The sequence below is a fragment of the Myiozetetes cayanensis genome, unplaced genomic scaffold, assembly GCF_022539395.1.
Source record: "Myiozetetes cayanensis isolate MyiCay16 unplaced genomic scaffold, myiCay2020 scf5-8, whole genome shotgun sequence".
NCBI classification, from domain to species: domain Eukaryota; kingdom Metazoa; phylum Chordata; class Aves; order Passeriformes; family Tyrannidae; genus Myiozetetes; species Myiozetetes cayanensis.
Genome location: NW_026087742.1, coordinates 103,033,863 through 103,047,299, shown reverse-complemented (window position 1 = coordinate 103,047,299; position 13,437 = coordinate 103,033,863). Strand labels below are relative to the sequence as shown.

At 38.4% G+C, this 13,437-nt stretch overlaps 1 protein-coding gene and 1 long non-coding RNA gene across 3 annotated transcripts in view; one reads left to right on the top strand and one right to left on the bottom strand.

The window, feature by feature from the left end:
- LOC126648897 (uncharacterized) overlaps window positions 1–13,317 on the top strand; it is a 30,895-nt gene extending 17,578 nt beyond the window's left edge. The window contains exon 3 of the long non-coding RNA XR_007630924.1: window positions 3,872–13,317. This is a non-coding gene — a long non-coding RNA (uncharacterized LOC126648897). The remainder of the gene's footprint in view (window positions 1–3,871) is intronic.
- PHEX (phosphate regulating endopeptidase X-linked) overlaps window positions 1–13,437 on the bottom strand; it is a 103,749-nt gene that overhangs the window by 30,604 nt on the left and 59,708 nt on the right. For both annotated transcript variants that reach the window (XM_050332535.1, XM_050332536.1), the window contains 2 exons: window positions 8,165–8,242; window positions 6,484–6,587 (listed from right to left, as the gene is read on the bottom strand). In XM_050332535.1, coding sequence (XP_050188492.1) covers window positions 6,484–6,587; window positions 8,165–8,242 — 182 coding nt within the window. The remainder of the gene's footprint in view (window positions 1–6,483; window positions 6,588–8,164; window positions 8,243–13,437) is intronic.

Sequence of the window (13,437 nt, the reverse complement as noted above, 5' to 3'; positions counted from 1 at the left end):
TGATTTTGTAAGGAAGAACTGAGATAAAAGTAATGAAGATGATGAGAATTGGTGGTTAATCCATAATAAATTAGAAGTGAGTCCAATAAATCTCCAAACAGGAACATCCTGATGTCTTAAGCAATGCATTACTCAAAAGTTTTGTAAAGTTACATGAATGCAATACACTTGCTTTGGAAAATGTCTTTCAAAGAGAAGAGATAGGAGCTGTAAAACAAAATGTAAGACAAAGGAAGATCTATAAGAACATGGAAAATGTGTGATATCAGTGACCATCATGTACACAATCTGTGTTTTAAAATAGCTCCATTAAATAATTTAGTCATCTGTAGATCCTGACTCTTTTTCTGACAACTAATGTCCTCATGTAAACCATGTAACAAAGGGAAGAGTTTTAAAATGGCAGCATTTTGTGTTTTGTCAATAAATTTAACTGCTTCTCTTATTCTTCAAACTGAGCAGCTTATTTTACAATGCATCAAATAGAAAAACTAATCAATGAAGGCAACAACAATGCTGTCATGCACATATCTTAACCATCCATCACATTATAGACTCTAATTGCGACAGATAACTCTCCCTGGTTTTTGTATTAGGAGATTGTGAATGGGAGGAGCAAGGGGAGGTTGTTTTCTGGTATGTTCTCTGTTCTCTCCATAATAAGGAGGTTAAATGTTAGAGGTAATATACAAAGATAATGGAAAATTGAAAGAAGAATCTGTATGGTGAGGGGATAAAGAAAAAAATTAGGAGGTTTAATCAAAAATATTTCAATTGCGTGTTTGCTCACAGCAGCAATTAGCTGAACTGTTTTGAAGGATGCAAGCCTTCCACATATGCTCTGGGACCTGTTCTCCAGGCTTAGCAGTAGGTCTGGCGGACTGCCCCTTTTCTGACAGGGAAAGAACCAATTTGAAAACACTCAACACTTTAATTTACATGTAAGTTTGATCAAAGACACACAGTGTTCTGACTTCCACTTCACCCTGTTGGCTTGTTCTACTTACAACAGCCTTTCTATTCTCACCAACAGCAACTTTTAAGCATGAAAAAGGCTTCTGGGACAGCAAATCCTCCCTTTTTGCAAATTCTTCTTAGCATCTCATTTCTGGTTAGAGAATCAAGGGCCTGACACAGATAACAGATACTTCAAAACAGACTAATATGCTTTGCTCTTCTCCCCATCCTCTTTGCTGCTGCAGCCCTGGGGGATTACCATAGCTACTTGAAGACAGGAACCACCACAAGGAGTGGTCAAAGAGCTCTTCATTGACAAGTGACTCCTATCTAACAGGACAAGTTTGCACCCATTTTTATTGAGTGAGGAGCTAGTGACACATGTACTTGTCACCAGAGGAACACCTCAATTTGCCCAAGAGCAACAGTGAATGCTGTTGACATTTGGTCCACAGTTACTGAGGGAGGACATCACGCTGTGAATTCACAGACTTGGAACTTGTAGACTACTAAGACATATCACAGCATCCCCATCCTGAGATGGCTTCTTTCTTCATGATCTACCACCACAATAACAGAGCCCATCCTGTTTCCTGAGCTCAGTATGAGCCAAAGACCAAGAGCAGCCTTGATTTTCTCACTGTAAAACTGAACTAAGTTCTTCCTAAATTGCTCTTTCATAACAAGGCTTTAAAAATGACCCAGTATGAAGTTCTTGTCTTTTTAAGCAGCTAGGAAAAGGAGACTTAGGAAACATACTCAGAAGTCAGAAAGAATAAGAGTTCTCTAGTTACAGAGTATTCAGCTGAATTTCATATTTGACACTTGGAAAGGAACATATTTCCATTCCAGCATTTTGTTGTACTATTCTGAGCCACTCTCAAAAAGATTTAGGAAGTATTTTCCACAAAAGAGTAGAAATAACCAAGAATGCTTCCATTCAGACTAGCAGAACAACTTCAGTTCTCATCAGTTATCCTCTTTCAGTGAGCTCCTTGAAAAAATTGAACCTTCAGTGACATACCTTAACTAATAACATAATTACCATATGAAGGTATGTAATATATAGGTGTTGCTGTTAAATTTTCAGGTGAAGCAATTTTAGAAATAACTCTCTCATTCCTGTTTGGAGTCAGGTTGCCTGGGCATTTGCTCTAGGTCCAATTAGAATTTCAGTGCAATTTATCTACTAACAGAAGGATAGGAAAAAGAGACAAGCATAACACATTCCAAGCTCTTATTAATTACAAAGTAAACAAATAAAAAAGTCTAGAATTGTTTGTTGGTTTGGTTTGATATAAGCATGTGAAAAAGGAACAGCTTTGAATGATGTCCTGTAGCACTACCTATCAACTACTGTAGCAGTCAAAACCTGATGCTGCCGACTCAACAAGTTTGAGACTTCTCTTGTAGAAATATAATCTGAAACCTACAGTGAGATAGTAAGTGAGGCAGATACTCCCTTAGTTTGGGTTTCTTTAGGCTACAATTTTCTTCATGATATCTTCCTTTCTGAATTAAGACTATAGAGTGGTAGTCATGAAGAGAGGCGACTGGGAACATTTACATTACAGGGAAAAGCTTATTAATTTATTTAATTTTCTGTAAAGCACAAAGGTAGGTTGCAATTTGTTTTCTCGACTTTTTGAGTTATAAGCAATCACTCAGTTTGCTGTTCAACATCTGAAGTAAGAAATTTTTTTTTTAAATCATAAGAAAATGAACCTGTGAATGTACAACACGCTTCAGCTGGTTAGAAGTGAAAAGCTGTACAAAGTTGCTGGATGCTGGAAAATGTTTTCCCAAGAAAGTACTATTAAAAAAAACTTCTAAATGGGAGGCAACCTTCAAGGTGACTTTCAAAAGTGTATTTCCTATTCTCATTGTTCATCTGTTTTATACATTTTCTAGTGTAGAAACAGAAGATTAGCATCCCAGGCCAGGCTGCCTGGGATGCCCAGTCTCCCTTAGGGCTGGGCAAGATACTGGGATAGTAAAGCTGGGGTCAGCCTTCAGTGCCACTTCACTGCTTAAAATAAGGTTCAAAGATCAGGACACGGCTCCAGGAAAGACTCCAGCCTCTCCTCTCCAGGGCAGGTCCCACCCACAGGATTTCTGAGCTCTCCAGCAGTGTCTCTTCAACACCCTGCCAGGTGTTTTTCACAGCTGCTTTTCCCTTTTTTGCAGAAGGAGCTTTTACAGTGTCCTTAATAGCATCCAACCCAGCCCCTCTCAGAGCTGCCCTCCTTTGTGTCAAATCAAGAGCCAGGGCTTACCAACAACAGTGTGTGGTCAAGAAAAACAGGAATAGGTCCTGGAGAAGACCCAGGAACCCTCTCATAGCACAACTTCTTTACATCCTCTGACAGGGATATCAGATGTCTACATCCCCAGCACTGAAAGCTGAGTGAAAAATGAATGATTTGTCCAGGTCTAAAAATCTTAGATTATGTCCTGACTTCGAAGGAGAGAGACGAATAATAATGAAGTGGTATGACCAAGAAGTCCTCTGATGCCTTGTTATTTACAAGTATGATATCAGTGTTAACGTATGTATGATATCAATCACTGATAAAAAGGTGCATCAGGTGTGTGCTTGTATATACATACACATATATGTATGAATGTGTATGGCTCCATGGATGGATAAGCAAATGCAACTAAAAATGACTCTCCTTTATTTCTCCCTTCCACATGGCGATCACTTCCCCCTACTCTAGCTGTGTCTCACCTGGGTTATAATAATTGTCTTCACACCTGGTGTTCATCCTCCCACACTGCCCCCTTCCAGCTTCACCTCCTCCATCCACTCCTTTCAGTGTAACCTGTGCTGTTTTGTGTATTCCTCAGCACCTGCACAAATCCCTTTTGTTCATCTCTCTGCTGATACCTGAGCACTCTTTTTCTTGTTCAGTAGAGCCAGCTGTGAAGATGACAGCCACGTCCCCAGCCAGCTGTGACGATGGCAGCTGGCATCCAAAGCGGGTGTGTTGAGGACAGCAAGTTACACCTCCCGCAGCCGTGGTGCCCAAGGGGAACTGGCTCCCGGGATACGGAGAACAGGCAACTCCAGCACCCCAACACCTTGTCACAGCTGTTTGGTACCAGTAGGTCCCACACCCACACCCACACCCTGAGCAATGCCTCATCTGACTTTATACATGCTCCTTGTTCCTGTCAGGCAGATAACTGCTAGGGATGGAGGGAGCAGAACAGAAAACAAAGAATTTTGATAATTACTCCTGCTAGCTTGAGGGTTTTTTTCTCTTTTTAGATTAAAAACCTGTTGAATTTCCAAAATAATTCATTTCTATTTTGATATCCATATTCTCCCTTGCTTTATCAAACTCCTTTTTCTTGCATCCCCGAGCTCCCCTGTCTATCCCCTCATGGAGTTTCCCTGGTGTTTTGTGTGAACCATCGTTTTGATTTTCCATTAGTTGACTGTGCTGAGGAAAGTCGTTGCAGTTTAAATTAATATTGTTGAGAAACAGGGACCATCTGCTAAAAGAATATTGTGTTTTACTTTTGGGGTGTAATTACTTTACTAGCTGGTAACTTATTTCCTTAAACACTCATTTTCTTATTTATCTTTTTCAGTCCACAACTTTGACAATATTTCAATATCTATCTCTAAATATAAATGCTATACTAAAAGCTACTAAAGTAGGGAAAAGAAGAAATGAACTAAACAGAAAGAAAATCCCAAGGGTAATTATCTATTAACACAGCACCAAGCTTCACCAAAAGATCTGTGGTGTTCTATTAAATGTAAAAGTTTAGAAAAACAAAAACAAAAAAAAAAAAAGAGAAAGAGAGAAAGAAAGAAAGAGAGGGAGACACAGAAAGAAAATAAGATATGTAAAAGCAACAGAAAGCATGATAGTTTAAAAGTGGCAAGTGGCTAAAAAGTGGATCATATTTTTGAGGCCATGCCTCAGACTGGTGAGTGGGAGTCACTGGTTTATTTTAACAGATTTTAAAAAATGTACTGGAGGCAGCCGTGTCTCTCTGTGTCTCGGTACCACTCAGCAGACAGACTGGCACCACTTTCAGGGCACTTCTCTATCACTGAGCAGTTGCAGAGACAGAATAACCTCCCAGCAGGAACCCTAATTATTCCTTCCCACCAGGGCTCAGGTGGAATTACCTCCAGTCCTGCAGAAGGCAGAGCATACAGGTGTGCTAACAAAGGAAAGAAACCAAAAATCAAACTGCCACCCCCCAAGGCCAGAATGTGCCCTGAGGGATGACAAAAAAATCCTGGAAATAGGATGGTAAAGACAAGCATGAGAAAGTGTTCCATCTTGGTAGTGGGCAATGGGATAAAACCTTCACTTTTTAAGCATACCCATGCTACAGTTCTCATACTGCAGTCCTTGAGTCAGGGACTACCTACCAGTTAATTTCCTTACAGGGGGGGTTTCCCACCATGTCAGTAATCTACATAGTCTGCAATAATGCTGCCCCAATGCTGATCACGAGGAAGAGGTTGCTGATCATAATTGCCATAGACAGACAGGTGTTATTTCACTGCTCTCATGGAACTGTTACTCTGAAGAGAATATATTATCATGTTCTAGTCCTGACATCCAGGAAAATCTCTAAAATGATCCGCTGGGATTAACCAGTTCAATGTCAGAGAAAGCTGTGATGAGAAGGTAAAATTAAAAATTAAAATTAAGGTATAAATAGTCCCTTGAATATATGGGACCAAATTACAACACTCTAGCTGGGATGTCCTGCTAATATCCTCTACCTTCCTCGTGGGTAACATGGAGCTACCTCCAGAACAAGGTATGGCTCAGTTTCAGTAGGATTTTCTGGAGTCCTAAGGAAATACCAGCAGAGGAGCTCAGCAGCAGCACCAATTTCAAAGTCTGTGTGTAGAAGGAGTCATTTTTAAGTATCATGATTATACTAATTAGGTTCTGCTTAGGTTTTAATTTGCATTTTAAGGATTTGATTACCAACGAGTAAAAAAAGAGACTGATTTTCTCATGTCTTTTATGACAGTTTGTGACACAATCTGCACTCTCATGTTTACAAATAAATAAAAATAATATATGTAAATTAAATTATGCTTCATTCTGTACCATTGCTATCAACAGCAGGTAACTAACAATGCTGATTTTTATTACTAATAATAACATTCTTATAATAACATTCTTACAAAATTTATTTCATAAATCCCTGCTGTACCATTTCAAACTCTAACTGTGACCAAGAGACATAATCCATTTTTAATTGCAATTCAATTACCCCTTTTCTCATTAGATTAAGTTTAAGCTGCAAGAATGTGACTACTGTGCATTCGAACAGGGATACCTAGAATTAAAAAAAAAAAAAATGTCCACAGGAGTTTCTGAATAACAGGGGGGTTTGCCCATAGGCTTTTTGTATCACAATATGTTGCCATGTATATAATTCTATTAAAATTAATATATAATAGTACTTGTATAAATTAGATAATACAAATTAAAACATTGTCAGAAGAGTATGTAAATTTGCCTTTTGTCTACTCACTCTGTTTTTGGAACTTCTTTTCTAAGCCAGTAGAAATCAGACTGGGCTGCGTATTTGCGAGTTTGCAACACATTGCCAAAATAGTCGCTTTCTGAGAACTTCAGCTGTATGGATAAAGCACAGACATTTTAAAAGCATGTCCAAAGAAACAGAAGCTGATATAAAAAGCATAACTTCTATTTTTTACAAGATAATCACCTAGTTCTTTAGCAATTATGAAAGCAATTAGAATTTTAACATTTTGGTAGGAAGAATAAATATTTTATGATCTTAGTTAAAATGCAGCAGTGGAACGGATGTACACAAGGGTCTGGAATGCTGGAAATACTCTTCCCTGTGCAAAGAGGTGCTGAAGGAATCATAAGCACCCAACAATGGATTGCAGGAGGAACTTCTCTTTTCCAGGAGGCAGTAGGCTTACTTTTATTTTTAGAAGTGCATTTTAAAACAACTTCTATCAACGTCACAAAGTCCCCTTTCTCAGTTTGCTTTACATTTTATATCAAATACTTCATACTCTGTGACTCCTGAGGGGTTTTCCACAGCTTTCTTACTGTTTCTCACATTAAATATATACAGCCATAGGGCTCCATGCTTCCATAAGTTTCCAAATCCAATAGCAATTACACATACACATACAAATAACCATGCAAGAAAAAAGAATATTAATAGTTCATAAATCCAGATGATATCCCTGTCATCAGCTTAAAACAATCCTAGGATTTGAGAGGAAGTTGCATTTCAGATGTAAACTGTGTTTCTGCAACCATGATTAACAAATATTTTTTACTAGACATTGCCACTTATCTGGGCAAATAGTCTGTCTCATTACACTGCCTTCACAGCAACATCCCACCCTGCACTTCCCACAAGCAAGGACTAGGCTGGCAGAGTTGGTTCTTCACATTTTCTCGATAAATTAGGTCTCTGTTTAGTGCTTGTTCATGTGTTCCGGCAAAGATGACTATGCCTCTTGTATTTTACTGGTTCAGGATTGAATTTATGGTTCTACTTTGCCTCTGACTTTCAGAAATATAATTCATCACATGCATTCCACAGTTGGAAAATGGTAATATGTATTGTTGTTGTTGTTAATAATAATAACAACAACAACAATAACAATTTGCCTTCCTGCCTTAGTTGGGCTGAACAGTTACTGGGTCAGGAAGGAGACTCCCCCACAGTATCTTTGCCCAGCAGCCAGCACAATAGGCCCATACACTGATTAGGCCATCTTGACACCATTATAAGCAAGAATCATAAATAAAATTCATAGCCTGGAGAGCCTACATAGGGCATCATAAATTGCGATATTCTGAAGTAAAATGCTTATTGTGTTTTTGAAGACCATTATTTTGAGGATAAATTCTTTTGGTTTGTTTCAATTTTATAACTAAATGCAAAATTTATTACAGTGTATGTTTAACCTTTAAAATGCTTATTATCAGGAAAGTTCTTTTACTCCCTGCAAGTGTCATGATCTCATTTAGGCACGCAAACATTGACAATTTAGACATGAGAGCTAGCACATTTAATTAAAAAATAAAATAAAAATAACCAGGCATGCAAAACTCCAGGTGCATGCCAAACAAAAGACAGGCTTTGATTTTAGACAGCAGTGAAACAGAGCAAAGAATAGCTGCAATATGTAAATGAAGAAAGCTGCAAGTCTGACACTTACTGTTTTGATGTCTTCATTAATATATGTGTCATTCATTATAAACTGAGGGTAACCAACTTTTGCCATAACTGCTTTTGCCTTTGAAAAAGAAAATGAGAAAAAAAGTGTTGACAGATAAAACCACTTATCAACATACTGCTTTTTTTTTCCCTGCTCTGTTTCCATTTTGCATTATTATACTTCCCTGGAGGCATCCTAATTTATCTTCAAACCAACTTGCCTACAAGGTAAACTTGGTGCCACAAATGAGCTCAGCATCACAATGCAGAGGGTCCAGATTCTGTTGTCAGATTATCACAGTGGGTCTGTTGTTGCCTGCAGAGCTTTTGCGTAGTTAGAGCAATGTGTCTGAGTGCAAAATCCTAACAGCTGATTTTCCCTACCAGTTCTTGTGTTAATCAGGTGGTCAAATGCCTGTTTTTACAATGTTTTCCAAAGGACAACAGGAAACATCCTGTTCTGCTACGGCACAGTAGCTGGTACACATTCAACTGTTAAGACAGATTTGACACACAGATGTGAATGAACCTCGGTCCCAGCAAGTGCAGACTGGTGTATTTCCACTGAGGGCCACTTCTATTTGCATCTGAGGGTGGGCACACACTCTTCTGAAGGACAATGTGCTTTCCTAAAACTACAGGACTAATTTTTGTTGTGTTCTCCAGTTTTGCCCGTTTACTCTACAGTCTTTGTCCTTTCCCTAACATTAGTAAGGGTGTTAAAATAAGGCACTTCACTTTTCATTAAATTTGCTTTGTTTTCCTCTTTTAATCATGACTTGGTCCCAGTATTTATGTTCAATCTGTGTAAAACACTCCAGTGATAGTAGCTGCAGATGAGTGCTCCCACTTTGTAAATCATGGTGTGAGTGTATAAACAGCCTGAGTATTCTTCTCATAAAAATACCAGCAGGCCACCCTTACACCCAGAATCTCTGTGGAAACAGAAGTTTCTAGGAAAAAAGCAAAAGGATACAAAAAGATAAGACTACAAACCGAGATGTGAACTGTGACAATCTGTAAAATAAATTAAAGGCATGATGGACTAGGGTAGCACTAAGCTTTCACTTTGTATGTTTTCAGGATGCTGAATGTATTTTCCCCATAAGTATTTGGAATTTCCTCCACCCCTCAAAAAGTGCTCTTCTGGAAATTTGTTCTTCAAACTCAGAAGAATATTGCAAGACATGAAATGTGGTAAATTAATTTGCCTCTAAACTAACTGCAGATGCACCAACCCTGCATTCTGTTCTTGTGAGCAGAGCCCAGACCTCTCTGGGGTCCACCAACTTCAATTCCCCTCTTCAGGGGGTGACTACTCAAGGGAAGATTCCGCTTCCTGCACAGTTATATCCTTTCTCCCTTCTGCCCCTCCACAGTATCTCAATACAACATGACCTCCTATGACAGCCAGATTTAGAAATGGCTATTCCACTACTGTAAGAAGGAAGCTGACGGAGGACTCTCTCCATTTAACCAAAATAATTCTGTCTCCTCTTATTTTTCAAGAAGAAAGGCCTCTTTGCTTCTTCAAACTCCTTCAGTTTCTCAATCTCATTTCCAATCCAAAGTCATAATCCTCCATTCGTGACATCACAATTAATTGTGATTGAGATAATTAAGATGTCACAAACAGAAGATAACAACTTCAGGTAGGAAATTAGCAGCAGGAGCAGATGATCTCTTAAGCAGGAAAGATCCCATTGTCATGCAAATTGCTCTAGTGATAAAAAAAGCAATGGAAGAAAAATGCTGAATGGGAAATATGAAATGAGTCAAATAACCTCTCAACAGAATGTTTCCTCAGTTTTCCAGAAGGTTTAGCAGTCTTTCAAGATATTTTAAATGCTGTGGGGAGGAGGGAGAATAAAAAGCTGGGGAGGGAGCACTATTCATCTGCAAGTTTGTACGTAATCAGGAGTGTCTAATATTTTTCCTGGTGGTGGTGTCAGGTCCAACTGACTGAAGCTTGCAAGGAACCGCAAAATTCCCTTTACCATCTCCCATGTTTAAATCCTAGTTAAAAACAGCCTTAAAAAAGGGAAAGAGCAAAACTCATCAGTTTTAATTTCTGCTAAGTCAGCTGCTTAAATAAGTTTGGTGAATCTCAGATGTTCTGCATGAGTTCCAGAGTACCCATCTGAATCACAGTAAACTTTGTGTTGAATCTACTTAATTCAACACCTTAGGATTTGAATTAAACAGATTTAATTTAAAATTTGACTTATATGATGAAGAATAAACCCTTTAAAAATAACTTATAGTGCAACATTTAAAAAAATAAACAGTGGTTTTAAATCAAATATAAGGATTAACGGTGTACAGCGTCATTTTCCTAATGATTTAGTCAGTTCAATGTCGATCAAAAATTTTTGCTCCTGTTTTGGCATATTAAAGAACATTTTTTGTTTAGAGCTAGAATACATCCTTTAAAAGCGCTCTTAAATTGTATACTGTCTTCCAAATAGAAGCAAATAAATTCATGCCTCGCTGGCTGTAAACGCAAAGGAGTATAAAGCCAGCTTAGATCTGGCAGTGCTTCTTTGCTGAGATGGGCTCTGCCCTTAAACACATGGTGTTAATTGTCTGGTTGTTACCAAAATAATGTCCATCTCCTCTGCATGGACATTTTGGGATCTTTGTGGAATATCTGCCACATCCATCTCACTCTCTTCTTCCACAGCAGCTCCCTGAGGGCAGCAGCTTGGGACTGCCAAGTGTTGGCTCTTTTAGACCTCACTCTTTAACCAAGCATCTCTAAGGGTGAAGATGATGCCTCCAAGCTCCTTAATAGCTGGTCTGACATAGGTTGAACTAAAGATCAAATATAATCACATAATCTCACAAATAACAACATAATTAACACTTTTTAAAATTTTATTTTATTGACGCTTAAACTCTTTACTCTTTTCATGGCCCTGCTGCATTAGGAAAGGAAGATGGGATGAGTTCTTCAGCCAGACTACCTCAGGAGAGCTGGGCACACTTGTCAGGTGGCACATACTTTTGCTTTGTGACATGAGACTGAGATTTCTAAACATGAGAATAAAATAGTTGGGCACCACTTTACATGAGGTATTTTTTTATAAAGGCTATATAAAACCCTAGTGAATAACAGAGTTTGTCCTGGAGAGATTTTTGAAAGTAAACTCAAATGGTAATACTGCTTTTTGTACTTTGATGCTTTATCAATGTCTAAAGCTGTCTGTAATATGTAGGATGGTAAATAGATAGATAGATAGATAGATAGAGAGGGGAAAACATTTATTTTACTGCATTTGTTATTTAAAAGTTCTTACAGCAATATGTGTGGTTTAGAGATCTGAGCAAATAAGACAAAGTTGATGCTGACAGTGAAGGACCTGTGGCTCTTGGCTGGGGAAAACGTTTCTTATGGCCAAAGCAAAACCCAGGAGAGGACACAGGAAGTCCTCTGAAGTCCTTGTTAATCCCTCCAGCTGGGATTTCTCCTAGGGGCTTTGCATCAGGTGCAAACCTGCTCAGCTGAGCCCCGCACACAGCCCAATTTGTTTACACAACTGACAAGGTAGGAAGTATCATACTGAGAGCAGGTTTCTGAATTTGCATGTTGGAAGTCTTGTTTCTGGGCCTATCTTTTCTGTTCACTTGTGTAATATTTAACAGCAGTTTGAAGACTCCTTATTTATACAGCACAATAAAGTGGAAATCTCTTCTACAAGTGGCTTGCTCTTTGATAATGATGTCAGCATTTTCTCCTTGATAAGACTAAAAGTATGTTGGAGGGACCAGCATTCCAGGAGGCATACATATGCATACAGAGAACTCAAATGAAATGTGACAAATGTACAGGAACCAGCCATGTGGCAATTGCACATGAATCCACCATAAACACACCATGCACAATTTTATGGCTTAAAGGCTCATTTAATTCCTTTTTCTAACTTGCATATTAAATAGCCATGTGTACAGGAAGAAAAAGGGTGATAGGGTACTTCCCCCAGCTATTGTTAAGCACTCAGGCTACCTTGGGCTGTTGAGTAAATTAAGAAAACTCATCACTGCAGGACTCTTCTTCTGTCACTGACAGCAAGAGACTCTCACAGGGGGTCACACAGAGAAGCATCTCACTTTAGAGTAAGTCATGATAACTCTTTTCCACCCCAGCAGCCAGAGAGAGAAGGCTCTGAGGCAGAGGACCCAGAGTGGGACTACTCCCTCCACCTCTCATTAAGCATGGAAGTTTCCCCACTGACTTCAACACAGCTGAGATTTTATCATCAGTGTGTCTTTCTGTCACAATGAGAGCACTGCTAGTCAGTTTACTACAGAGACAATATAATAAAAGACCTTTCACTCTTGACTTAACAACTTGCCATCGTGGGAATGCACAGGTATTTCAATACTCCAAAGCATCCTAGTTTCCAGTCTATTCAAATTCTCACTTGACAACCAAGTGTGTGAGTCATCTGAGAGCCTTTTTTGCCACTCAGAGTATGATCTGGATATTTTATATGCTAGCAACACTAAGTACTGATATATTGTACTTACTGTAAAGAAAAAAATAAAACAAAGCATATATCTCACCACTGACAAAGTTTTATGAGTATAACACAGATTTTCTGTATATCAACTTGACTCAAAATAACTTTGTGAAGACCATTTTCAAGCTTCTAAATACATAAAAAATTAATACAATTACAGTTCACTGAAAAATTAGCATGAAATACATTCTGAAAGCTAAAATCATTCAAGGCAAAGTAATGTTCCATTTAATTACAAAGATTAATTCAGCCTTTATGTACGAGTCTGGTCTTTTCATTTTTCATTGAAAACGGATGATTCAAGAGCCATCTGGTAAAACTGCTGCATAAATATCACTGCATCTAACTAGGATTTATGTATAGAAAAACTAGGAAAATGGAGTTATGATCTTGGCAAAACACAGAAAAGTTCTGACACAGGGCTAAAGCCCAGTCCTACAGATGTCAGTAAGAAGTGACCCAATGACTTGAGTAAGAGATACACTGGGTTCACCTTAATGATGTATAGTATTTCCTTTGTGGGGCCACGTGTAATCTCAGGGATTTGCACATTGTCAACTACAATCAAAAGTGAAGTGGCAATTCAAACATGAACACTTGGCCTGAAATGGCATTTTTTAACAGTACTTGATCTGCAGTGAACTGTCTGTAATCCATACTCCAGAATATAGATAATCATTAAACGATTTATTTTTAAACCTTGTCTTTAATTGTCCTCTTTTATTTGCATGTCACAATAATAGAATAATAG